General features: G+C 38.8%; 1 protein-coding gene across 4 annotated transcripts in view; it reads right to left on the minus strand.

Annotated features, from left to right (window-relative positions):
• Positions 1-27,947, minus strand: part of LOC143842409 (uncharacterized) — a 109,140-nt gene that overhangs the window by 18,898 nt on the left and 62,295 nt on the right. For 2 of the 4 annotated variants that reach the window (XM_077347544.1, XM_077347548.1), the window contains one exon: positions 25,198-27,866. The exons of 1 other annotated variant lie outside the window; for it this stretch is intronic. In XM_077347544.1, coding sequence (XP_077203659.1) covers positions 27,608-27,866 — 259 coding nt within the window. In that variant the 3' untranslated portion in view covers positions 25,198-27,607. Of the gene's footprint in view, positions 1-16,536; positions 17,221-25,197; positions 27,867-27,947 lie in introns of those variants that run through there. One more of the 4 variants, XR_013233087.1, reaches the window with a different exon arrangement.

Genomic DNA, 27,947 nt, shown 5'->3' on the forward strand with positions numbered 1-27,947 from the left:
AAGCACAAAATGATTCACCCTAAGATAGGGCCTGATGTTTTTATAGGTTATTATAGGTTATTTGCATAGAACTGATCCACTCAAGAGACTAGAAGCCAGTGTGCATCACTTTGACACCAAATTGCAGTGAATAATTACACCTTGGATTTCCTCTTTTTCCAAAACCTTGTTCAGCTTCATTGCAGATTGATGTACAATATTTGTCCCTATTGCTGACTGCAGCACTTTGTTCCATCTCATTAATTTAAAGAATAAGAAACATCAAGGAATATCAGGAACATCATTAATCCAAAACCCAGTTCTTTATGCTTAACTCCTAGCCAGTTATTACAGATTTTGTATTTTTCTGATTGAAGCACTTTTAGTGTAACTTGTTGTTGTTGTGGATACACACAAAGAGATGCAGAAGGCATCTTCCTGGTTCATTCCTTATCAGTTCTGAATATATCCTCACCTACTATCTCAAGAACAGTAAGTTACTCCTGATATTATTTTAGTAGTATTTTTTTCTTTACTTTCTGCTCAGATAATTTCTGTTGTGCACCTACCCCTGAGAAGAAACAAAGAATGGTTCACAGTGCAAACTTAAGAAGGGTTACACCATTCTGTGCTTATTGACTTCAAGGATCACATTGTCATAAGCTTACACTGAATGTGGCTTCTCATTAATAAGACCCTTCATGGGAGATACATTCCCAAACACTGAGGTTATCACCAAAGTCCTTTGAATGAAGTGAGAAACATTGTCATAAGAACAGACTCTGTTGGATCTAGTTCAGTATCTTGTTTCACGTAACTGCCAAACATTGACCACAATGGTCAACAAAACAGGGACAAAGGTCTCCCCTTAAAATCTAGCACTGGTATTCTGAGGTTTACTGCCTCTAGCTGTGGAAATTACTTTATTGTAGCTGTTGATGGGCCAATCTTCCATGAATCTGTCTAATCTCATTACAAGATCATTTGTGTTCATGATCATTACTATTGGCAGTTAACTTCACAAATCTAAACCACTTTTGGTGCCACTTTCTTATCCATACATTGAGACCCAAATCTGTGCATTTCTAGGTGGCCTGTGTGTAGAATCAGAACAACTTCTGTGAATGCGGCCTTTGAGGTCCTGGCCTTTAACTTTCTGCTCAATAAACTTTTTTTTGTCATCCAGGACCCCACAACTACATTTCCCAATGTTATTGGTGCTGATATGCACCATGGCTGCTGACTCTTCGACAGCACTAACTATTAACCTATCTCGAAAGCATGTGAGGTTCACAATTGTCACACAAGGCAGGCAAGTCATTGTGCAGTCAAAACACCTGTCACCAACCTCACATTCTATATTCCTAATATGTGGATCATCCACTATCAAAAGTTCCTCTCTCCCCCCTCCCAACTTCAGGGGACTATCCTTGGTAAGAGAGCATATTTGTTAGTCAGGGAATGAACCTGCTCCCTGAGACCCAAGAACTTCATGCAGCATGCACACCCACATGATTTACACCCAGGGGATAGATTATCATAGATCAATATGTTTGTAGATTGATATGTTTGTACTGTTTCAGCAAATGATGCACTGATTAATTGAAACTGCAAGCTTTTGATGTGTTCAGATTTGCTTATTCCATAGACTGATGCCAAGGGCTACAATCACATCACCAATTAAATAATCAGGCTTAATGAATATTAACACTTAAAAATGGGATAATTTGTCAGTGCATGCAAGGTAGCTGATAATAACATGAAGGTTATGAGAAAATGATTTTGTCCTACTTTTGAAGGGCATCATACGTGATAAAAATGTTAAATCGCTTATTTTCTGACTTGGTAGTTTTGCAAAATCACATACTGGTTGAATAATTAGCAGCAATAAAAACACCTTAGACATTTTGAATTGCCTTTTGATGATTACATTCATTGCAATTTAATTTTAAAATTATAAATATTGCTTTTTTCCCAAAAAAGAAAAAAGAAAACTTGAGATAGTTATTACTGGTAAATAATCTTTCAGAGCTTTATAGAACATTGTGAAAATGCCCCTAGTACTCTGTGTGCAGGTGAAAACCTCTCAAGAATCGTGAACTTATGAAGGGACTTGCATGACAAGACAGATGGTTATACTATCTAACTAAGTATTTTCTGCTGTGCTTGACTTGGAATAGCTCTCCAGGGTCTCAGGTAAAGAAAGGCCTTTCTGAACATGTTATTCTTGGTCTTTCAACTAGAGATGCTGGGGACTCAGGTAAGGAATGTCTACATTCAGAATATGACCTGCCACTTCCCGTATTCCAGGGCCCTCTCTTAAGATTACTTTGGCATGTTGTAGCTATAGGATAGTTTATGTGCCCAGTTTTCATAAGTCTGGCCCAGGGTTTTGGCTGACTTAAAATTTCTGGCTTGGCCCAAGCCTAGACTAGCATATATTTTGCCTTTACTGAGACAGAAGGCAAGAGCCAGGAGAGAAGGATCACATCTAATTTGACCACTAAATGGAATATGATAGTTATTTCAGAAAGAAGCCTCGCTTTGCCAAGTGTCTGGTAGACTTGTACGAAGCCATTTTTTTCATTGCTTTTGTTTGTATTATTAATTCCAGAACGGACTGTTTTGTTATGGGTTTGTTATGTAAGGCTTTATTCCATTCTTGTTTCATTTGTTATTGTTGTTTCATTTTCATAATTCTGTTTTGTTACTATTACCCATTTGCAGTAGTCCCCCAGGACATCCACACTGCCAAATATCAGACAGGGATCCCCCTTTTTGAGGCAGCAGCCGGCTGGCAGCCTTCGTAGATGTGATACTTGCAAGGCTTTTAGCTTTTTTGATTTGTAGCTAACTATTCTTGTGCAACTTTCTTATTCATTTGCTTGAGAGTAGCCATGGGATCGTCCTGTTCCTAATTCATACGTTTCTTCCATGCAAATATTAGTGGAAAAATTAGTGGTTGGATCCCATCCAACCACTAGTTTTCTATGTAATTGTGTTTTCAAAATATATATTTTAATATATTTTAATCCCTCCTTTTTTGACACTGCTATACTCTTTAAAGTTAGTTTTAAGTGATTGCCTTTCTCTTTTAAGCATTTTATAGCATTTTAAACCATATTTTTGCTGGCAACAATGAAGAATTATGATTTGAGTTACACATAACCTCACACTGTGACAGTTTGTGGCTGACTGTACTTGTGGATGCAGCTGTTTTGTAGTACCAGAGCCCTCAGGCTCAAAACTTTTGGAGACACCTGCCTTACACACAGTCTTTTGTTTGCATCATTTTCTAGTCCTGTAATCCTAATCCTACTGCATTGTTTACCAATGGTCTTCGCTGTTTTATTAATTTAAAAAAATTAATCCAGGTTGAGCATCATTAAGAAGAAGAAGAGTTGGTTCTTATATGCCGCTTTTCCCTACCCAAAGGAGGCTCAAAGCGGCTTACAGTCGCCTTCCCATTCCTCTCCCCACAACAGACACCCTGTGGGGTGGGTGAGGCTGAGAGAGCATTGATATCACTGCTCGGTCAGAACAGTTTTATCAGCACCGTGGCGAACCCAAGGTCACCCAGCTGGCTGCATGTGGGGGAGCGCAGAATCGAACCTGGCATGCCGGATTAGAAGTCCGCACTCCTAACCACTACACTAAACTGGCACTACACCAAACCATTAAGAAAGGCCAGCCCCCATCCAATCACTAATTTTTCCAATGGCAAGGGGAAAAGATTCTCTGTTCTTGTCTCACCATTGGAAACAATGGAGACAGGATGGGGCATCCTCTTTGGGTGTCCGCAGTATTGGACTCCTTGGTCCAATCTAACTGAAACTTTGGGGGGTTCTTTTGAAGAGAGGCTCCCACAGCCACACTCCAAATTCCATGCCTCTACCTCAAACTCCTCTTCTCTCCCCAGATCTATCAACATGTGATCTGCTTTTATCTATTGTGTTATGCACAGATTTGCCTCTTCCCCCAGGATTAATTGGTATCATGGTGTTAATATCCCCATTCTAATCTGGGCCCTACTTTAAGATCCTGCCCTTCTACCCTTGAATGAAGTAAATTGCATAACATTTGGATTCCTGAGGTATGCCTCCACCTCTTTGGTGGAGATATAATGTGGAAGCTTACACTGAGTTTGGGATATTTTGTTTGAGATGGCTGATTATTGAGATGCTTATATTATTCTCCTTAATAAACCATGTTTTTAAATTTTACTCCATGAGAATATCCTTATTCTTTTTTTTTGTAGCAGTGCCTCTCCCCTTATCACATACCCCTTATACCTATTATGTGAGTGATTATCTAACTTTAAGGGGTTTTCTTTTTAAAAGCCAGTGGTAGAACATAACTCAGAAATATCTTAGGCTTGTAGTAAGAAGGAGAAGAAGAAAGGTGGCTTCCTGAAGTACAAAGTATGTTAATTTGCCTTTGGGCTCCAACTGAAAACTGGAGCATATTTCATATTCTTAGGATACATGTATCTTTCATTTCATTTAGTAACAGCAAGCCAGAGGTTGGGTCCCAAATGTGGAGGATGACACAGATTTATGGAGGATATTCCATCAATGTCTAATAGCTGTAATGACTTGATGGGACCTCATTATTCAGAGGCAGTAAATCTTTGAATGCCAATACTAGGAGACAATATCAGGGGAAGGCTTTGGCCTCTAGGCTGTTTGTCAATACTCCAGGGAAACTGGTTGGTCAGTGTGTGAAACAGGATGCTAGGGTATAAGGATAAGGTATAAGGGTATATATACACACACACACACACAGAGAGAGAGAGAGAGAGAGAGAGAGAGAGAGAGAGAGAGAACTGATTGAATATTTGTATTTGGCATGAACAGTATATAATAGGTTTCCCAGATGAAGAAACACCTAGTGATTAAAGTTAAACACTTTAATAAACAAGAATTAAACATACTTCTGGCTGTATTTTAACTTCCATTTATTATATCATTGGCAAGATAAGGCATAATATTAAGCAGCAATCTTCCCAATGTGCCCTTTAATTACTTACTGCATATAACAAAAATGCATATATACTTAATAAATGTGTATGAAAAATCCATCAGTTTAGAACATATCATTATTCAAGTAAAAGAAAAAAAAACTAAACATTTTAAAAAGTTAAATTTTGCATTCCACACTAGACATCTTTTCAGATGTTAACAGTTCGAGATAAGATCTGCTATTCTTTTCCTTTTGTGTAGTAATATAGTTTGGCTTTACAATCATGAAGTAAATGCACTATATATGTCTTACTGAAATATTCATTCCCATTCAACATTTTTAAATTAAGTTGTCTTTTTATTAGTGTTTTCTTCTTTAAACTGCCTGCAACATGATTCACTCTAATGCACAGAATAAGAGAGCCTTAAATTAAGTCCTGAGGATTAGCACTTGCAAGTCAGAGCACAGACAATTTTAGCCTAGCTTATTCTTCATATCCACTCAATTAACCTTGCAGTGCTTTAGAACAAAAGTCAGCATGACAGGCATCATCTGAATGGAACAAATGCCATTTTTCTGTCAAGGCATGATGAACCTGCACCAGCCCTTCTTAGGCAAGGCCAGGGTTCAAAATGAGGTGGAGAATCTGTGAAGTACACAGCAATTTAATTTTCAGGTATTTCAGATATGTTGCACAGGGATACATATAGCTTACAGATTTCTGAGGTAAAAAGGATTTTAAAAGAGATTCATACATACACTTAATGTCTGGAAATTAATTAAAGGAAGCACTTTTTATTAATTAAAATATGGTGTTTGCTGCCAGAGGATGTAAAGATGGCCTCAGGCATAGACAGCTTTAAGAGAAGATTAGACAGAAACATGGAGAATAGGTCTACCAGTGGCTACTAGCCATGGTAACTAAAGGAACCTCTACATTCTCATGCCAGGAGGCAGCATCAGGGGAAGGCCTTGGCCTCTAAGTCATGTTGTTGGCCCTCTAGAGGAACTGGATGACCATTTTCTGAGACAAGATTCTGGACTATTTTGACCACTGGTCTGATCCAACAGGGTTCTTCTGTTCTTGACAGCTGTCCCTTTTCAACTGATGTTTCAATCCACTTATGTCAGAGTACACACAGGGAACAAAACTCCCCCCTTACCTCAGAATGGCAAATGGAGATATTTTGTCCATAGTTTTCACAGGTTCAGTTTATATGAAAGAGAAATGAAGATGAAACAGCAGTTTTTGAGTCAAAACAGTATGCTGTAAAGTTCAGTAACATCTCTTTACTATGTTTAGAGATAATATTTAATACTGAAAAATAGATGTATCAGAAGACTAGGTATTCTACCTTAGAAAAACTAAGTCTTAATCCTAAATATCTTGATCTGCAAGGGAATGGAAAGAGCATTCTGTCCTTCATTCAAAACTGCTTGTAAGAGATGCTCAGTATGCTTAATGACAGTCTAGATGTGTTGTCTCAGAATATAGTTCCAAATTGGGCTGCAGTGTTTCCCTTAATAGATCAGTAAAGTGAAACTAGAGTCACATGAGGGGATTTATCCACAAACCTGGAGAAATCTTGTAGAAAAATCTGAAATAATAATAATAATATTTTTTAAAAACACCAGAGGATTAAAACTCTTCAAAATAATAGACACGACACCTGTAGTTTAAAGAAAATCATTTTCCCTGAGTGCTCAGTGGACATATTGAAGGTTACTAGGTGATCACAATCATATTGATAAGCCTTCCAAGCCTTAATTTCTTCACTTAGACAAACCAACTCTTGAAAGGGCTCAGTCCTTCTTCCCTTTCATGTAGCTTGATGAAGGAGGATTTGTGGGGGACAGGCTAGGTGGCGACTACCAAAGACCCACTACATACATCACTTGGTTTTATTTATTGTTTTATTTATTTATTTTATTGATTATTCATTTATTTTATTTGACGAGCCTTCCTGTTCAAAAGAACACCCCAGATGGTCTGAGTATAATAATAACTATCAAAATCTTCCCAAGCAAAAGGCAGTGCCTTCAGGTGGCAGCTTCTTTTCTCCTAGCCCTAGGGAAACTCCCTCGGTCTACAGCTCTGTAGCTACAGGGATCTTTACAAAAATTCTCAGTGTTATTTCACCTAATATTTTGGAGTTACAAGCTACTGAGTTTCACCCATACGATCCTCCTTGTTTTGCCTACCCAAGGTTCCCATTAAATGATTTTTCACATCACTTATCCTGCTTAGGTGATTCTATATCCCTATAGCTCATGTAACTGAGCATGACAAGGGGTTTAGAAGAAGGAAGGGAGAAATGAAATAATGTATTCTTTACAATATAAAGGCATTTACAAGTAAGAGATCTGAAAATTAAACCAATTTTTATTTTATAGATAGAATAGAAAGGCATTTACAAGTAAGAGATCTGAAAATTAAAATTAAAATTCTTATTCATCTTCAGAATTTTGGATGCAATGATTGCACAGGTTCTAAAATATACACAGGCACTGGGTTTTGTACCCGTGCTCCAAAAATTATGAGGAAATCATTCTCTTCCCATTCAAATTTTTAAAGCCCTGCTGGAAATTTAGCATGCCCACCTAGCAGGACTGTCTCATCACAGAGTTATTGAGGTAAGAGATGGTCAGGAGAGGTTTACCACTGCCTTCTTCTGTGCAGTACTAAGCAGGGTTGACATAAATTGGAAGCAACTTGATGGCACTTAACACTAGGAATATACAAAGAAGAAGAAGATATTTTGGGGGTTCAGGTATATTAGCAAGGGATGGTCCTGCTAGATCCAGCTTAGCTTCTGAGATCTAACTAGACCAGGCTTGTCTGAGCTACCCAGGTCTGAAAGAAAACAATAACAGTCTAACCAACTCATTTAGTTCTGACCTACTCAATCCTGCCCCTTTGTTCTTATTGTTCCCAGTCTTATTGTCTCTAACTCTCAGAACTCTCAAAAGGAAAGGAAATTTCCCCAAAAAACTCCACCCCTAGTGTATTTACTGAGTAGTAGATACACCTCCAATGTAATGATTTGCTAACTAAGTTTACATAAACTTCAGCTGAACTCTTTCATGAAGGGATCACTATCCCTGAATGGATACTTGCACAGTCCAACACATCCTTTCTTTTAAAACAGATTTAGCCTCTGAAGTGGTAGAATAAATTTAGAGTCCAGTAGCTCCTTTAAGATAAGGTGACCAGATTTTAACATTGGTAAAGCAGGACACCATTGACCAGGGGGGATGAGTTGATTAAAAATTTGGTCTATACAGAACAAAAAAAAGTTTCACAGAACACATATTCTTGCTTTGCTTCAGAGAAAAAGAATTTGACACTGGAGAATGATGAGAATAATGTAGCTGTGTGAAAGTGCTCTTAGTCAAATTAATAGAGTTATATATCCCAGTGTAGACCAGTGGTCCCCAACCTTTATTAGGCTGTGGACCGGCAGGACATTGGGCCGCGCCCGCGGGGACCGCGCCCGCGCGGGCCACGCCCACGCTTCGGGCCGCGCCCACGGGCCGCGCCCGCGCATCGAGCCACGTCTGGCCGCGCCCGCGAGCCGCGCCCGCGGTTCGGGCCGCGCCCACGAGCCACACCCGCGGATCGGGCCGCACCCGCGAGCCATGCCCGTGGATCGGGCCGCGCGGGCGCGTCCTGCATGGGCGCAGCCCAGCCCTGATTCCCTCTCCCCGCCCTCCCGCAGTAAGAAGCTTCCCGGGCCGCAAGCTTGCGGCCTGGGAAGTTTTTTACTGGGGGGGCGGGGAGAGGGAGCCGCGGCCCGGTGCCCTGGCCTTTGTGGCCCGGCGCCGGGCCGCAGCCCGCAGGTTGGGGACCACTGGTGTAGACCATATAATCATTCATAAAGTTGCAGACAATTGCTTGGCCAATCAAGGTTGTGGGTCTAAACTTTTTATTATTTATTTTTTGTCCATTGTTTTCCCAAGCACAGTCGACTGTATTTGATCCTCCAAACAACCTGTATGGCTGAGAGAGGCTGAGAGAGATAGCTAATGTCACACATGGCAAGTAGGGATTGCTCGTGATTTCCTGGGCCAATTCTGGTCCATGCTGGGGACACCTCACTAGTCTTCCACTTTCTTCTTCAGCTTTCATTTTTATCAGGTTGGAGCATACATTGGTTTTAGACTCATACATGGGAAATGCCATATCAAAAAAGACAACACCAGATAATAACCCTATTAATAATCCTTTTTAACACTTACCTCAGTATACGCCTTATAAGAAAGCAAGGACGTTTTGTGTCAGGAAATCTAATTTGATTGTGATCTATTTGGCCATTTAACGTTACTATTTTTCTTCCGTTCCAGTGAAAGATTTGTAAAGCCAGACCTAAAACTTTATTATCAGGGCAGAGTATCAGGATGTTCCTTGCACATTCATCACAAAAGTGATGCTCATCTGTAGCAGAGTATGAATCATTCTAGATTACCTATCTGCTACTTGAAAGCCTAGCTACAAAATAGCTGCAGCAGAGATTAGCCTTCTCCCATTGCTACTGAATTTAAAAGGCTGTTCTGCAAAAGGAAAAGGAGTTCGTTCAACAAGCTCTAGCAGTGAAAGGGGTCTTAAATCAAAAGCATGCTTCAGATGGGGCAGCCTTAAGAGTATGCAGTGTAGGTCAGAGGTGCCTTGCGAATTCCTGTTATTTTTTTAGGGCTGTTTCATACATGTATATTGCTTACTTGTACCCTGCTCTCACAATATTAAGTGAAAACATATGGGGATGTGGGATCTATATATATTTAGTTGAACATCTGCATGTAGTCTGTACAGTCAAAACTTCTTGCAGTCAAAAACCCTCCCTTTCCAAGTTTCCTGATAGTATAGAGAAAGAACTTACCTATGTTCTCTTGTTCATACTATGCAGATGTTTAGCAGCATGTACAATGACTGGAAAAGTGCTAAGTTATGACAAATTGCCCCAATGCTTGCTTGCGGAAGGGCTTTAGGAGGTACATCTCCTAGCTGGGACCTCTAAACAGCAATGTAAGTACATCATACTAGATGTATGAATCCATCTGCCAAGAGATACTTATAAAGGTAATTGATGGAACTTAGTGGGTATACAAATTGTAATTCCCATCCAAGATCGGCCCCCTGGGAGATCAGAGGAATCCCTGAATTATAAATTACAGCCAGCTGCCATCAATGACTCTTAGGAGTTATTTCCTGATAGATGGAGTCATTGATCTAGCATTTTGTCCCCTAAATGTTTGTTTAGAGGCTAAACTGTGATTTCCATTATCAACTCCACAAAAAAGTTCTGGAGTGATCTATCACAATTTTGCACTTTAGACCAATTGTGTTCCAGAGATGAAGCATTTCACTGTTTCTCTTCCCCAGTCCTACACTTCAGATAGCAAGGCTGAAGAGAAAAGGCACTTTTTTTTCCAGAGATCATGTTTAACAGAATTTAAAGTATAAGAAATATTAATAAATTAAGAAGACAATACACATGTTTCATTCAAGAAATTTGGCCACAGCAAGGGAAAAAGGAAAAGGAGAAAACATACAGCCTTCTGTCTCTTCCTCAAAGATACTTCGATGAAGTTGTAGTAAGTTAAGGTTCACCATTACCTTAAAACTCCAGGTTTGGACTTGTCTCCATTGACCCTTGCCTCATAAAAAAGATAGAATCCCTTTTTGAAAGCTTAGTCTGTCATGGTTTGTACATATCTTGAGATCTGCCTAAATGGAAGTGATCATAGAATCATAGAGTTGAAAAGAACCTCAAGGGTCATCTAGTCCAACCCTCTGAAGAATGCAGGAAATTCACAATTACCTGCCTGCCCCGAGTGACCCCAATTCTATGTCCAGATGAAGCCTCCCCTCAGAAAAAAAAATCCCTGGTCAGTCTAGTCTGGAAGAAAATTGTCTTCTGACCCCAAAGTTGCAATCAGCATTTCCCTGAGCATGCAAGAAAGGGCCACAAGAGTCAATCCCTTCTGCCCACCCACTTACAATCTGTTCACAGAATCAGACATTATAACTCTCCCTCATGTCTAGTACTTTATACCCTCCTTTTAATAGCCTTTCTATTGCAATGGAGGATTTTTCCTGATGTTTCTTTAGCCTGCAGAACATACAATAAGGAAAGCTGGACTTGGTAAAGTGAAAATTGATGCAAGGGATATTAATAATTTGAAATATGCAGATTTTTGCAACATCATTGACAAAAAATATTGGTGAATGATAAAGCAGAAGAAAAACATAAAAGGGAACATGACTTTAAGGTTGATGAGTAAGAAATGGAAATAAAGATTTTCCAATCCTTGGCTCCACCACCAACCTAAAGAGGGATTGCGACCAAGAAGGAGAAGGAGATTGAGACTAGGAAGGGCAGCCATGAGGGAGCTAGAAAAGATCCTTAAGTGTAAGGATGGGTAGTTTGTGATAAAAATCAAGGTAGTTCATACTATAGTATTCTCCACTACTAAACCGAGGCTATCATGCTTTGGTCACATTATGAGAAGACAAGAGTCATTGGAAAAGATGCTAGAAAAAGTTGAAAGCAGCAGGAAAAGAGCAAGAACTAATATGTGATGGATTGAGTTAATCAAGAAAGGCATGGTGTTTAGTTTGCATGATCTAAGCAAGGCTGTTAGCAATAGGATGTTTAATTAATCCATAAGGCTACCATAAGTAAGAAGTGACTTTATGGCACTCAACACAGAGAGAAATGTCAGCATTATGGTTCTACGTATGACTTACTAGCAAGGGGGTCAAGGTAGTAAGCCATTGGAATAAGTAAGAGCTTGAATGTTCTGTGCACAGAGTCTGATGGCTCCTATTTCCAATTCCCTTACTTTCTGCCAACTATCATTCTGTAGCAGGGTAAACTGTCTATGGATAGATACCAGTCACAATGGAAATACTGGGATAAATTCTTTGATGGAACGGAGACATATTATTTATCAGAATATCAGGAAATAAGGGTGGAAAAAGTAAATAAGAGAGGGAAGATATAAAGGTAAGGAAGTAAATATTGAGATAATAATCCCAAAACGTAATGATTTGGGATTTCAGCAGTAGTGGGCTAAGGGTATGTAATCTGATTCATAGTTGTGATTATGTATTCACTTATAGATCGATATGTTCTTCCTCTGAAATTTTCAGCAGATTGCCAATGACTTGGCCCTATGGATTTTCTGGGAGTGCAAAATCAAATATGTACATGGAAATCCACTCAGGCTAGAATTCCACAGGCCCAGTATAAATCAAAGCCGAACTGTTGTCTCTTTTATATTGCCCATGATTCTTCTTCAAAAAAACTCCTATTTAATGGTGGGAAATTATTCACTGCATTGATAATTCCCTGATGGATTTGTATTTGCCATTCATATGAGTTTAATTTTCTTCCCGAACCATATATTTTCCCCTCTGTGTAGTATGATGTTATTTTTATCTTAAGAATAGCTCTGTTGAAATTGTAACGACCTCTTTTAGTTTCTACTGATATGTTTCCCCTATTTTTTTTTATTTTTTTCCTTTTTTTAAAGACAATTGTTGTTAAAAATAACATTTTATGAGTAATCACATGAAACAGTCTCTTGGAAACCCTGCTGTTGTGATTTAATTTATTATGATTTGGAATGTTCCCAAATGGCACTGCTATGTGCATAAATAATCTTTAACAAAGTTAACTGCAGTCAGAACAACAGGTCTATAAGGCCAAAACCTTTTATATACTTCCTTGCCACCATGTCCTTTTCTCCTCAGCCAGATTTGCAACTGTCTCCAAAATCTGCTGAATTATTGACTCAACCTTGTTTACACATGTTATCTGAGGATTTATAATCTGCTTTAAAACATGTAAACACATTGTCAAAGTTAAGAACGACAATAATCATGCTCAAAACTTCAGTGATGATTTAAGGAAAAGAACATAAGACAAATCCATTGATCCCATCCAACATGATGCTAGGAAAGGTTTTATCTTAAGTGACAGGAACTAGCTAGCATTCTATTTTCTATTCATCAGTTATGTCCTGTGTTTGGTACTTCCACCAATTAATCTATAACCCAACCCCTCCTCTCACACAGAACCTCATCGGGAGACATGGAAATAAATGGAAATTGGGGAAAGGGAAAATAAATGCTGGTTCCAAATATTGATGGGATTTTCTTCAAGACCATTAAATTGATATCCTGAAAAAAATGTGAATGTATCTAGGATGCTGAATTTTGGTGTTTTTCAAGTATATCTTTGGCTCTGCTTTATCTGAATGCACATTCCTAACCATGGGTACTTAAATCATTTAATATATGAGCAATTCATTGCCACTAATATCCCATGTTGTTGTGTTTTTAAAGCAAAGCTGAGAGTATCATTTTATACCTTCTTTTATACAACCTGCATCAACCTATTGTGTCAAAAGAGGCTATTAATGTTCGCTTCCCCTAGAGGTCTTCAAGTCAAGAAAAAGTGATTGGCTGGATTTCTCTCAGCAAGAAAAGCAATCATCACCACTGTACCTGTTCTAGGTATAGATGATGTGCCAATTACATTTATTTAAACTGTAAGACTTAAGAAAGCATTTTGCCCTTGCCATGAGAGGAAAATAAGTTGTTTGAGGATTTAGGTCAGGGCCTTGAAACCGAGGACTGCATGATGAGTGTACATAGACCTGCCCAAATTCAATTTTTCTTTCAAATTAGGGGAATGATATATCCCCCAATTCTTTTAGTTTCTTGTTAGATTGTATACCAATTGAATCTATAAACACTAAGTGGCTGGGATGTCTGCAAGATTCTTTACTGAATGTTTTTGCACACTTCCCCTTATATGACCCTCCCTTCCAAATCTGATCATTCTGAGCTACAGCAACAGAATATGTCAAAGGCTGGTAAACAGCTAAACAGAAAGTACTCAAAAGCTTTGTGCAGCTGGGAAGTGGTATTAGTATGTACTAAACTCTTCATAGACTGTAGTTGTGCAAGTCATTGCCACATTATTACACTATTCAGGACTCCAGTCAAGTGATCATCTCTTTGTGGTTAGAATTAGAGCTGTGAAATCAGAACTCAGCCAATCAAGAAATGACCTGAATCACATTCATCCTTTCATGCAAATATGCCCATTCTGAACAGAATTGTGTTGTGCCATTTAAAAATGGTTGGAAATCCTTTATTATGATAGTTATTCCATTGTGTTGCTGCCTGTTTTCTATTTCTTGGGTAGCAGGAGAGACTGCAAGGGGACTGAGCAGTATGTACACATTGTGGGAGCTAATCTCTGCCTCCTCAGCGTTTTGGTACTTGAATACTGGAAGCCAGAATAAGGATAAAAATGATGAAAGCAAGAAAGGGTAAGGAAGATGGGGCTTTTTTACTACATGGCCTGTAAAGTTCCATTATTCCACCTACACTTCTTGACTAGAAATAGTATAAACAATCACCTTCCTGTGAATGGGGTGGGAAAAAGTTGGCCACTCTCCAATCTACTCTAATTTCATTGGGAGAACAGAAGTTTCATTTTTTGACAGGGGCTACTGCTTCCATTAGGACTTGCCATCAGTCCTAGAGCTTCTTGCCCATCGCAGTGTTCAGTAGGATCCTGCAGGTGGTGGTCAAGAGTTGCTGCTTGGAGTAAGGATTCTGTCAACTGCCACCCCAGTGCTTTGTTTTGTTATTGTCTTCGAAAGCTGCAAATTTGTGTGTGAGGATCCCACATCCAAATTGTCTTGTTGGACACTGGCTCACTGGCTTCTAGACTTTAGCATGGCTCATAACTTAAAAAAAATATTTAAGTGAGCCTTTTAGGTTTTGTATGATGGCAGAAAGGAACTGGCATATGCTGAAGTAAAAGTTCTTGATTTCATCACATAGTTGAATTTGGGATTGTGATTTCAAATACGGTTAGTTGTTATGAGTCTTGTAATGAAAGAGAGAAGTGGAATATAAACATTTTAACCAAACAAAAGTAAGAAACCAGGACATGTGTATCAATTTTTTCCCGATGCATGCTTCATTTTTAAAATAAAAAATATAGTCTTTCCTGTGTGCTGCATGAGCATCCCAGGAAAGGAAGGAGAGCTTAGTTTTCCCTCTGCCTGCCCTGCAAAACATAAACCATCTTTTTCCTCCTTTGATGCAATTTGGTAGGGAAGAATAACTAATGCAACATCTGAGATTTTCATCTTGACTAATGAAGAGAAGGTTTCCGTTTGATCAAGATCGGTAGCCATGTTACTCTGTCTGTGAGCACCTCAAAAACAAACAAAATTTGTGACTAGGGTATGTGCTTTTTGTGAACTACTGTTCACTTCTTGAGATTTCTCTCAAGATAAACTAAAAACTATCATGATAAACTAATGGCTATTATTTTTATATTAGAGAAACTGGTTCATGTATTTAACATGATAAAAATAGACTTTGGATCCTTTTTTTACATTCTTATCTTACCACCTTGATATATTCAAATGGATCTTTGTGGATAAATACTTTGAACAAAACTTTTTTTTGCCAAACAGCTGTGAATTTGATGTTTTTCAATGTACTTGTAACTGCAGGCAAATAGTCTTGTTTCATTTCTTTTGCTGTCTGGATCCTTGTGGGCGATATTTGCATATCACAGTTTCACAATCAAGTAGGTCAGAAAAATAAGGCAATTTGAATATCAAAAGGAAAATAACTAACTTTGTAGAAGCAAAAAACTCTCTAGTCTTCCAGATTTACTACCAGAAATGTATTACAAAGTCTTGGTTACTATATAGGGATGGCTTTTCTCCTTATATAATTTGAATTTTGTAATAGTTTTTAGACACTCAAAGCAATTTTACCAAATTTATTTCATCTCTCTGGTGACTGAAATTGCTTGGGCTTTCAGTCACCTGCCAGAAATAAAATAAAAATGTAGAGCTTGTACGTTAGTCTATTACAAAAAAGAAATGCAAAAGCAACAGTAAAAAAAATGAAAGAGCAATAGCAGTGGTTTTTTTTTTAAATAATAAGGATGAACCAAAGTGAAAAGTATTTACATGCCCAGGAATTCCACAGTGTTCTAATAGTGTTAGGAACAAAGAGACCAAGTCCTAATGACTCAGACTTTATTGATACAACTATGTAAACGTAGTCTGATATTCTGACGGTTCTCTCACTTATGCTTCTAGTTATTTACACATTAAATAAGTTCTTTACTGCTGTTGGACAGGAGGGCTATCATGGCAGCTCATGAATATCCATGTTGTTGGAAAGCTCTGGAGAACTCAAAAGCTTGCACCAGGATAACATGGCACAATAATGCAGAAAATTAGGGATATCCAGCTTGATTGTGGAGCTTCTAAGACTTGTAGCTAGCCATCAAACACAATGCCAGATATGTTGGACAGTTGATCTTCTTATGTTCTTAGCAGCGCCCATCTTGTTAAAATTATATACTAATGGGCATGTGTTTATCTTGTTGTATCTATTTATTTATTTATTTATTTATTTATTTATTTATTTATTTATTTATTTATTGATTTGATTTGATTTGATTTGATTTGATTTGATTTGATTTGATTTGATTTGATTTGATTTGATTTGATTTGATTTGATTTGATTTGATTTGATTTGATTTGATTTGATTTGATTTGTATGCCGCCCTCCCATATGGCTCAGGGCGGATTACAAATAACATTGCAGGGTAATACATGAAACAACCTAAGCATATAACATAGTCAAAAATAACATCAATAATAATCCAACAGTGATTTAAATTAACATAGTATCAATGATTTTGAACAACAATAATCTAACAGGAATGACAATTTAGATTAAAAAAAACCCAAGGGGTGTCAGACTGGTGTAAGCCATGGAGGAGGTATCTATTCATTTGTTGCTTTATTTGAATTTAAAGAACTGTAAACTGTGTTTGATGCTGTTATTGGATTTATCAGTAGTCTCTGACTTAATTGGCAACATGGATTTGTTGAAATATTTGGAAGCTGAGATTGGAATTAGAAGAGCAACATTAGAGTGGTTCAAATAATTTCTTATCCATGTTCAGAAAGTCATTCTTAGAAATCAGGAATCAGAACTATAGGATCTGTCTTGTTGAGTGTTTATTTCCTAAGCCATTTAATCCATTAGTGAAGTCTTTAGGGAAAATCATCTGGTACTTGGGGATCAGGAATCATGTACATACCGATGATACCCAGCTCTCTCTTGCTTTGTCCAAACCACCAGAAGAAACTGTGGCCATACTGGTCAGTGCCTGTCAGCCTTGGTGAAGTAACTGCCATTGAAACCAAATGCTGAAACTGAAAATAAAGATGATTCTGGCTGCATCCACGCACTGCTGCCTATTGTCACTTTGTAGCACTATAGATATTATTTGCAATTGGGTTGACTTACCTGCAAGAGGAAATCCAGTAGTAAATGTGCAACATGAGTGCAATTTCCAAGAATGTATGATACAGCACCAGTTGGAAAGGCCAGGGTCTAGGAGGGTACTCTGTATTTTAGATGGGGTCCAATGAATTCTGTCTGACTGAGTGATGAATTTAGGAATTTTGTTAGATCCAAGAGAATTCAGAAATGTCCCCTGGTGCAGAATTAGATAGCTATCCTATTATCTGAGTACATAAGCTCAGTAATGCCTGCAGTACTATCCAAGGGGCTTTCAAGTTTCCTAGAAGGTAATCCCTAGATAAATTAGTCACATAATCCAATATAGTTTGTTTTCTATATACTTGTTTTCCAGCATGTTCTCTGCAAAAGTCCAACCAGGTCCTTTGGTATCCTTTGAAATGAAAAAAGGTTGTAGTAGTGTTGGCAGTGGGATTCTTTGACACCATACAAGAGAATGCAAAATAGAACTCTTCCATCCGGCATTGGGTTGAGGTCAATGACAATGCCTATTGAGCTCCCAGAACCTATCCAGATATGCTCACTTTACAGGGGTGCAATCATAATGTTACTGTGAATAAATGTTTGTTATAGCCTTTTGTTGACGATACTGCATTGTTAATGACGCAGTTATCAAACTTATGTTGTATTGTATTACACAATTCATGTTCTCTGTAAACTGCCCTGAGCTGCAATGGAGAGTGATATATAAATCTAAATAAAATGAATAAATAAATAATATCAACATGTCATATAATATTCCCACATATCCTCAGCCTGAAGACCAAAAGGCATGTTCCAATTTCCTTATTTGAATCTTTGTTTGCCCAAGATAACCTCTCTCCCCAATTTTTAATATGATATGTCCACCACCTCCATTCTGCACTGACCTAGGAACACCAGTTGAGATTTTTTGTGGCAATTTCTCCATAGCAGCCCTTGTTGCTGTTCAAAATGGTTCAACCATAGTTTCTAACAACTGCAATTTATTTGTTCCTTGCACCCTTCCAGTGCCCTCCAGTTGTACATTGTAACAGTTGCCTTGGCATGGCAGAAACAGTAGAACATTTCTGTTATTCCAGTTCCATTTTGAAGATAACAGAAGACAATTCTGTTTCCAAAATCTAGGGGAAATTAGATGTGGAGACTGAATGCGGGCCTAATTAGTTACGGAAGTTGTAAATGTGCATTTCAGATAATATAAAGCTACGCAGATGAGGTAATGTGTATGATTTAGTTGCATTGTTTATTTATCACTGTTTTTTTTCCCTACCATGAAACTTAAGGCCTAGAGTTACTGGCCTTTTGGAACTGTCCATAGACTTCACACCCAACAACAACAACAAAAGGGTTACTGATGTACAATGTTACCACACCCTAGGACTACATTCAGCTTTCTTTTCACTTCAATGAAGCTGGCACTGAAGAATATCCCCAGTAGACAATCTCCTTAATTCTTAAATGTACTAACTATGAAACTGTGATGTCTGGCACCTTTTAAATACTCATGCCTTGCATTTTAAGAGCTTTGACTTCACCTGACAAAACTGCTGCTCTGTTTGTTTTCAAGTCTGATATCTCTGTTATGATTTTTAATTGTTGATTTCTCATTGTATTTTCATTTCTATATAGCTGTTCTGTACTTCGGAATGACTGGGCACAGATAGAAATGGGAGGACCAACATAAAATGCTAGATGTTTGTTCTGTATAAAACTTGACTTGGAAACTGTTCTTGTTTTGCCCGCCTGTTTGTTCCAAGCACAGTAACAGTTGCTTTCAGCCAGTTCAACATTTGTTTAGCATTTTAACCTTCACTATGATATGCATGCATCCAATGGGCCAATTTCATCCAACCTGGATCCCAATTGATGCACCAAACAGGTGCAGGAGTTGTATGAATTCTAAGCAGATATAATCGCAAAATATACTGGCAGGAAATAACCAAAACAAATTGCTTTGCACTTCTTCCCTCCCAACACACACACAAAACCTTTCACTCTGCTCTTCTTTTGAAATGTTTTCTGTGTAACTTTGAAGTAGCTGGGATTTTGGCAGCTGTGTACCATTTCAGTAGTTGATGAGACTGATACTTTCTAATTTTCTGGGGCGACCGAATGATAGACTGTCTTTGTAAATGAAGTCCCATGCTGCTACTGTCTACAGTTCAGCATTGTCATGTTAGATTAAACAGCAATGTGTTTGTTGCCCCTTATTAATTATGATGCCTCCCACGGCGTCTCCGATTGTTTTGTTCCAAGGGTACCGTTCTGCAGAAGCGTGCTTTCTCTTAGAGAAGCCCATCACGCTGAAAGCAGCTCATTAACTTCAGACTCCCACTCAGTTTGCCATGACAGACTTCTCTAACTAACTTTAGATGTGCGGTAATAAAGTTTTATCTCTTTGCACAGCATCTCAAGACAGTTCATCATGCACTCTTCTCACCAACAGAATTTTAAGCACAAAAGCCTCATGTCATGATCCATTTGGGTACTAGATGGGTGCAAAATTCAAGCAAATAATGAGATGCCATCCTTCCATAAAGACTTACACTGTTTGATACACAGAAAATGAGCCTGCAAAATACTAAGCATATATTGTTACAACACAATTTTTTTGCCTGCTTTACTCCTATCAAACTCCTCAGCCATTTTTCTTGTTCTTATGGCATCTTGTGGTTATTTTGTGTGTGAGTCACAGTTAGGAGGTGAAGGACATTCCCACAACTGCTAGAAGTCTTCTTGCTACCATTTTCTTTTCCTCACTGCATTGCCTGCTACCTTCACTATGTTTGGGAGCTTTCCCCCAAAAGAAAAGCAGTTCTGGTTATAACATATGCATTTCACATACAGTATGAATGAAGTGATATTAAACTGTACCTCTTTGTCCAAGGGATCATATTAAATAAATTACAAAGGGGTGAAAGAAAAGGTCCTTGTGATGGGATTAGCCTGTGGCCCATCCAAGAAGACTCTGAGGCCAGCCAATAGGGGCAGTTGGAAACCGTCCAGTTGAAAGTCCAGATCAATTTGACTCAGGGAAAGAAAAAGTGGTTATCATAGCAAGAATTTAGCCATGCACTAGAATTTGGTGGCTGGCCTGGGGAGTATCTTCAGGTAAGATAGACTCATAGAGTTGGAAAGGGCCATACAGGCCATCCAGTCCAAACTCTTGCTTAATGCAGGATCAGCCTTAAGCATTCCTCTTGGGGCTTTTGCATTAGACATGGTCCCAGGTCCCTCCAGAAAATTATAGCTACAGACTATTTTGAAAGTATGCAGTCATTACTTACCTTTGAGGAAGAGGCACCGATCTAAACTCATAGCACTTTGAGGTTTAAGAGATAGTAATCCGTACTGGGAAACATTATTTACAACTACATTTCAAAGTCATCTGCTTCAGTCTCCTTACTGAAACAGAGTGCAAAATCTTAAAGAGTAAATACAAAAGCAGTACATTGCAAGCCTCTATGGCTGGGGTGAAGGCAGAATATATGCCACATATCAGCAGATGGAGAGAGCAGAGAGCCTTAATGACTACTGCTTCCGTGCTTGAGCAAAGCACACTGATCTGCTCTTCCTGAAGAACGAGGCAGGGGGCAGGAGCCCAGCTTAAACAAAGGAATCCCTAGAGCACATGGCTCAAAATTCCCTGCATCCTCACTAATGACCACTCAAAGTCCCTAGTTGAGCACACAAGGACAGCGTCAAGGTTGACTCCACTAAATTATGAGCTGACTGCAATTCCAACAATTCCTGTCAAGTTTTCATCCACATACTACTTGAACTAGTGAGGGGAGCTCACCATCTCCCTAGGTAATCAGTTCTACTACTGAACTACTCTGACAGTAATCCCCACCACCAATATCCAGTCAGTAATGTTCTACCATTATTGTGAATCATATCCTCTGCTGCCAACAGGAACAGTTCCTACCCTCTAAGTGATGACCTTTCTAATACTAAAGAAGGCATTCATGACCCTCTCACCCTAACACACACTCAACCTCCATTTCTGCAGACTGAACATTTCCAAGTTCCTCAGCTTTTCTCAAAGGCCTTGGTCTCCATGTCACTGCATTTTTGTTGCTATATTCTGCATCCCCTCCATGCTGTTCACAAACTTTTCAAAGTGAGGCATCCAGAACTGCACACTATACTCCAGCTAGGTCCTGACTGGTGGGGCATTGGTGTGTATGAAGTTTTGCAATTTGGTTGATGGAACATACCAATGGGTGAGACTTCAGTGTGGAGCTAATATAGGCAAGCCTAGGTGTGAGTCTAAAAAGGGTGGCTTGCCAAGTCTTGGTATGGATTCTGAGGAGACCGAGTGAAGAAACTTCCTCTGAGGAAGAGTGCTTGCACTCGAAAGCTCACGCCAATCTTTGTAGATCTTAAAGGTACTACTGGATTCTGATTTTATTAGTATAAGAAACTTTCAATAGTTCTCACTGCAGCATATATAAATCAAGTCATGCCTTCAAGGGGAGTGTTATATGACAGAGCAAACAGAGACAAATGTTGCCACCTTGAGAAGGCAGGACCAATTATAGAGTGGTTTAGAGTGGCCTTTGGCATCCCGATGAAGACAAAGTTGCACAATAGGCAATAACCCACATTTTACAGTCTCAGGCAGCCTGGAGGGGGCAGAGAGAGGTTTGCCCCTCCAATGAAGGCAAGAAATGTTCAAAACAGCTTGTGCCTTGCATTTAACAAGAAAAAGAATGCAAAGTTGTTGTTAGTACAATAGAGCACATAGGCAGGCTGGTTTTTGGTGTGGGTATGGCAGACTGCTACCACTCTACTCTTCCCTCCCACTGGAGAGAAGGAACTCTCTCTATACTGGATTTTATGGTTAATAGTTTTAATTTTTGTTTTACTGTTTTGACATATTGTAAGCCACCCTGAGCTCTTGGGGAAGGGTGGCATAACATCTGAAAAATAAATAAATACAATGATGTTAAAGAAGACTGTATTTGGGCACTCCGTTTATTCAATTTCTATGTGAAATCAATAGTTAACTATTTATTTGATCCCAGCTTTCATCCTCCTATATTGACCTCTAGACTACTCTCAATTTTAATTTATGCAAATGATATGGTCATGTTGTCTTATACCAGTATAGATTTAAGGAGTATGTTTACTGAGGGCTCTCAAATCATTCTGTGATAATGATCTTCTGACTATTAACTATAGTAAGTCCAAATTAGAGGTGTTCTCTAGAACAGGGGTAGTCAATCTGTGGTTTTCCAGATATTCATGGACTACAATTCCCATAAACCCCTTCCAGCAAACGCTTGCAGGGGCTCATGATAATTGTAGTCCATTGACATCTGGAGGACCACAGGTTGACTACCCCTGCTCTAGAAGAAAACTGAAGCACCAATGGATGAGTAATGGGAACGATATTGAACATGTGCAATATTTTAAGTACTTAGGTGTTGTTTTCCATTCTTCTGGAACCTGCCATATTCAAATAAATAATGTCCCCAGGAATGCCCTGAGAAGTATTTCTACTCTGAACGAAAAAGAATTTACACTAGAGGTGGCTGATATGTTCCTTTTCATGTTTTGTTTTTTTTGTGGTGAAAGTTACCACATTGTTCCTATCAGGCTCCCAGTTATACACATATACTACATATAGGCCTTTTGAAATCATGCAGATTAAACTTTTGAGAGTCATAGTTGCAGTTACCTAGTGTGTTCCTAATGCAATTTTGCATTTAGAAACTGGCTTACTTCCTCTGGAAACCCCGGGCATGGATAAACAGGATTAATTTCAGATTGAAGCTTATTTTCTTCCCCATGGGTCATGCAGCTTTGACACTGGCTAACACCTTCCAGTCAAAATGGAAAAGGTCCTTTTTATTCCAGTTTAATAGCCTATCTGAATAACCTTGGGTTATTTAAAAGCTAAGTCAGGAATTAAGCAAAAGATCTGGGACATCAAACTTAAACTCCATTTATGTTCTACTGCAAAATACCATCATCTTAGGAACAAGAAATTGGTTTTGTCAAATTACTTAACTAGTTTATTGACTCACAAGCTTGGATAGCTTTGACTTTGGCTAATTTTAATGTTTTGCCCTTGGCATTAATTGAAGGGAAATTCCATGGTGTCCCATTCCATAAATGTCCATGTTCTTGTACCTCTGAAGAAACTGAAATGATTGGACATATATTGCAGCACTGCTTGTTGTATGATGACCTCAAATGTATATTTATTAAACCTAACTTCCAAAGGATTGCATGAAGATCGGTGATTGAATGATATACATCCTTTTTACTAGCCAATCTTGAGCCTGGAATCTGATATACAGTTGCAGGATTCTGTGCTGCTGCTAGAGACTATCCAGCCACAATGATGACATGGTGAAGTTTATTGTACATTTAATATTCATCCTGGAAAATTACAGGCCTTTGACCATAATGATCCAGTTCTCCAAAAGAATAAGCATGAGTTTATATCTACATTTCCATCCATGTCTCAATTTCACAAGCCAGCCTCATACCAGTGGGGACTCCTTAGAGGAGGAACTAAGCAGCAGGAGCCTGGTACAGGCCAAACTTCAATAGGATGAGGCTGAGGCACAAGCTGCCCAGGACTCCCAGATGAAACACCTGAGTCTGGCAGTCCACCTCATTTCTTCCAGTCAAGGATTTCTTTTTGATGGTTTTCCCATGAAGTTTTCCCACACATGTATTTGCCCATCCCCACACATATAGCAAGGGATGCATTTACATCATATGGCCTAACATATGTAGACCTATTTGGGTGACTGCACCAACAATGGTTGGTATAAACATAGTGTCAAACAGCTGCAAATGTCCACTAAATAATTTGTATTGGATCTTTGCAGATCTGCACATGTACAAAGATGCTGCTGATTCAAACCAACTGATAGCCATTAGTGGCTAAGAGCAACTTAGATCAGCCTTTCTCAACTTTTTTTTACCATTGAGAAACCCCTGAAATATCCTTGGTGTAGTGGTTAGGAGTGCGGACTTCTAATCTGGCATGCCAGGTTCGATTCTGTGCTCCCCCACATGCAACCAGCTGGGTGACCTTGGGCTCGCCACGGCACTAATAAAACTGTTCTGACCGGGCAGTGATATCAGAGCTCTCAGAAAAGGAAGGTGACTGTAAGCCGCTTAGAGCCTCTTTTGGGTAGGGAAAAGCGGTATATAAGAACCAACTCTTCTTCTTCTTCTTCAAGTTTCAAGAAGCTCCAGAAGTGGCTTGAAAGTACAAAATATAGTTGGGAAGCATAGCTGTGTACATGCCCACCCAGGGCGCTTCCCACTCCCTCCAGCCATCATTGGACTTTTTTTGGGGGGGAGGGGTTGATATGTCCATATATGATCATATCACCCAATAAATGTTTAACACATACACACACACACACACACACATACATACGCTCCTACCCATTTGGAAAACCCTTCCAGGGCCATCAAGAAACCCCAGGTCTCAAAACCCTGTTTGAGAAACCCTGACTTAGACAAACACTGAAGGATAGAATTTTATTAAAATATAGCATATATTTATGAGTGATGTATATGAGTCATGACTGATGGAATTGTACATTTAAATAACTCTCTTCCAATTGGAGGAGTTACTCAGGTTGAGAGGATAGGAGAAGTCAATCAGGCTGTATGAGAAGGTAATTGCATGAAAGGCCAGTCACACTATATTGAAGGAATACTCTATTAAATACTATGTAAGGAATACTATATTGAAGGAATACTATATATGAAGGAATACAGGAAACCAGCATGCTGAACAGCAATGTACAGGTTGAAAAACAGTTGTCCTGATCACTGAAAGATCATCTCCCAGGTTGCTACTAGTTAATAGGATGTTAGTTGAACAAGCATCCTTATTCTGAACTCTTATTGAGCTCTTTAAACTGGAGAGCTGGACACTAGCAAAGGAGATGAAATGGACAGAACAAATGGTATTTGTTTATTAATTGTTATTTCCATCGTTACTTATTTATTTACTTATTTATTCATGGGCTTTTGAGTTGCTTTTTTATTGGTTTGGTTCATTGCTTCATTGATTATAACTAATATATCTGTCTTCCCCCAAACAAGCTTTTGTGAAAAGGTACTTTCTTTGCTTCCGTAGGAGTGGGCTTTTTTTGTCTGCAGAGCAACATATATCACAGAGTAGTCTCAGCACCCTCATTTTAGTCTACCCAGTCTTTGTCTCAGACTAGAAAGGCAAAGACTTAGGGTGACTTGAACTTTTAAATCTGTTTTGGCATTGCAAACACTGAACTTCAATGTTTGTTATTTTCTAAATTCCCTGTCTGCTTATACATTTTTTCCCTTTAAACAGGGTTTGAAAACAGAGAAGAATTGTGATTAAAGAATCAAATGCTTCCCTTCACTGAAAGTTTTCATGTATTTTTTATTCCTTAAAGGTTTGGTGCAGAGAATACCTCAGAGAAGAAAAACACATTTTAAGAACAATGCAGTTAATAATAATTGAATAATAATAACAGTATAACACCACATGACAACTTTTTCTTCCCATCCCAATCTTCTTCCCTTCCAGTCTTTATAATGAAAATAAACCTTTTTTTTTTTTTTTGTAACCTTTTATTGGCATAAAAAGTATAAGACATATAAAAATTTCCAGGTTACTTTCTAGTGCATCAAAACAGAGATCTCATAAAAAAATATAGGCAAACGAACGAAAACAAAAAGCTTTGATGGCTGGCCAGCTGGAGACTCATGTATGGATGGTAGCAGGCCAACAAATATATGATACAATATTTATTTTTCATAATATCCTTTGTGATGTCCCCCCAAAATAAAGTCTTCCACACTGTTTGTGAAATGTCTTTGAGATGGACCACACTTTTTGGAAACTTACAGCTATCTGTATGATCTGCAAGTTGCTGATGCCCATCTTCAGTTACCTCATGATTTAGCTATCTAGTAGCCCAACTTTCCATCTCCTACCTCCTATCTTGACTTAACCTTCTATTACCCACCCCTCTCTCTATTTTGTACTCCTTCCCTTTCTTCCCTCTCTTGACTTTGACTACTTAAACTTCTCCCTGCCACTTCCTAGTTCCCTATCTAGCTTCCCCCTTAAAAAAAAAAGTCCTATGCCCTATTTATAGATTAAAAATGCAACAGTTAACTGATTATACATTCTACTCACAGTGCCAGCTCTCTGATCTCCTCCTACTTCCAGAAGGCTCTCAGAAGTTGGCACAGACAACTCTTTCAACAGGATATCAAAATAAATTCAATGGTCTGGAGGTGGTAGTATCCAATGTGTGTATGAGTGTATATGTGTGTGTCTGGGAGGGGGAGTCTTCTCACCCTCTCACCATCCTTTTCTCTAGGCTGAACATTCCCAAGTTCTTAGCCTTTCCTCATGGGGCTTGGTCCTCAGCCCCAGATCATCGTTTTGAAGTGAGCTCTCCAGAACTGTAAACAGTACTCCAGGTGCAGTCTGACCAATGCAGTATACAACAAAACCATGACATCATGCAATTTTGATGTGATGCCCTTGTTGATACAGCCCAATATGAAATTCACTTTTTTTTTACCACCACATCATATGGCCAGCTCATATTTAGCTTACAGTCCACAAGTACCCCAAGGTCTCATGCACACACACACACACACTGTTACCCAGAAGTATACCTCCCATCCTGAGTGCATGCTTCTCATTTTTGTGACCCAGATGTAAATCTCTGCACTTACCCCTATTGAATTGCATCTTGTTCTCATTTGCCTACTTTTCCAGCATGTTTAGATCTTTTTGAGTCTTTTCTAGCATGTTCATTACTTCTCCCATTTTAGTGTCATCGGCACACCCTCCATCCCCTCATCCAGATCATTGATAAAATGTTGAAAATTACCAGACTCTGTACTGAGCCCTGTGGCACTGCACTCCTCACCACCCTCCAATCTGATGAAACACCATTGTCAACTACTTTTTGGGTGCTGTTTTCTAACCAGTTCCCTATCTACCTAATTATCCAAAAATCCAATCAGCAGTCCTCCAGTTTTCCTATCAGAACATCACAGGGAACATTGTCAAAGGGCTTACTGAAATCCAAGTAAACAACATTGACTGAGTTACCATGATTTAGTAAGCCTGCTAATATTGCATAGACAAGCATAGAATTCAATGCTTACAGAATCCCCTAATGGAATATAACGATTTCTATGATATGAAGGACCTGCACAGTTATCAGAATGTTTACCTTCTACCAGACATTTGTCCAGAGCAAGACCTTCATTGCTCAGAATTCCCCAAAAGACTTATGATCTTTATCAGTGTTGAAGCACTTTCAGAGAAGAGTTCAGTAGTTTGTGATTTGACCACAAAACATGGGAATAGACTCTTACAAGTGCAGCAGTAGAAGTGTCCTGGGGAAAGGCAGGCATCTTTCTCTGGGATTCCATGTAGCTTCTTCCTGTTATAGGTTTTCTTTCTCTATGAGTCGAGTGCTGCAGATGGACATGGCATTTTATGAATGATTTCCCCCTCACCACCTCTTCAATGGCATTAGTGCCAATCCAGATTTGACAGCTGGATACCCAAGAAGAAAGAGAATATGAGTTTTGCTTTAGGAAAAATGTTCCTTGGTGACTTTAAGTAAAAAAGATTTGG

The sequence above is a fragment of the Paroedura picta genome, chromosome 7, assembly GCF_049243985.1.
Source record: "Paroedura picta isolate Pp20150507F chromosome 7, Ppicta_v3.0, whole genome shotgun sequence".
Lineage (NCBI taxonomy): Eukaryota > Metazoa > Chordata > Lepidosauria > Squamata > Gekkonidae > Paroedura > Paroedura picta.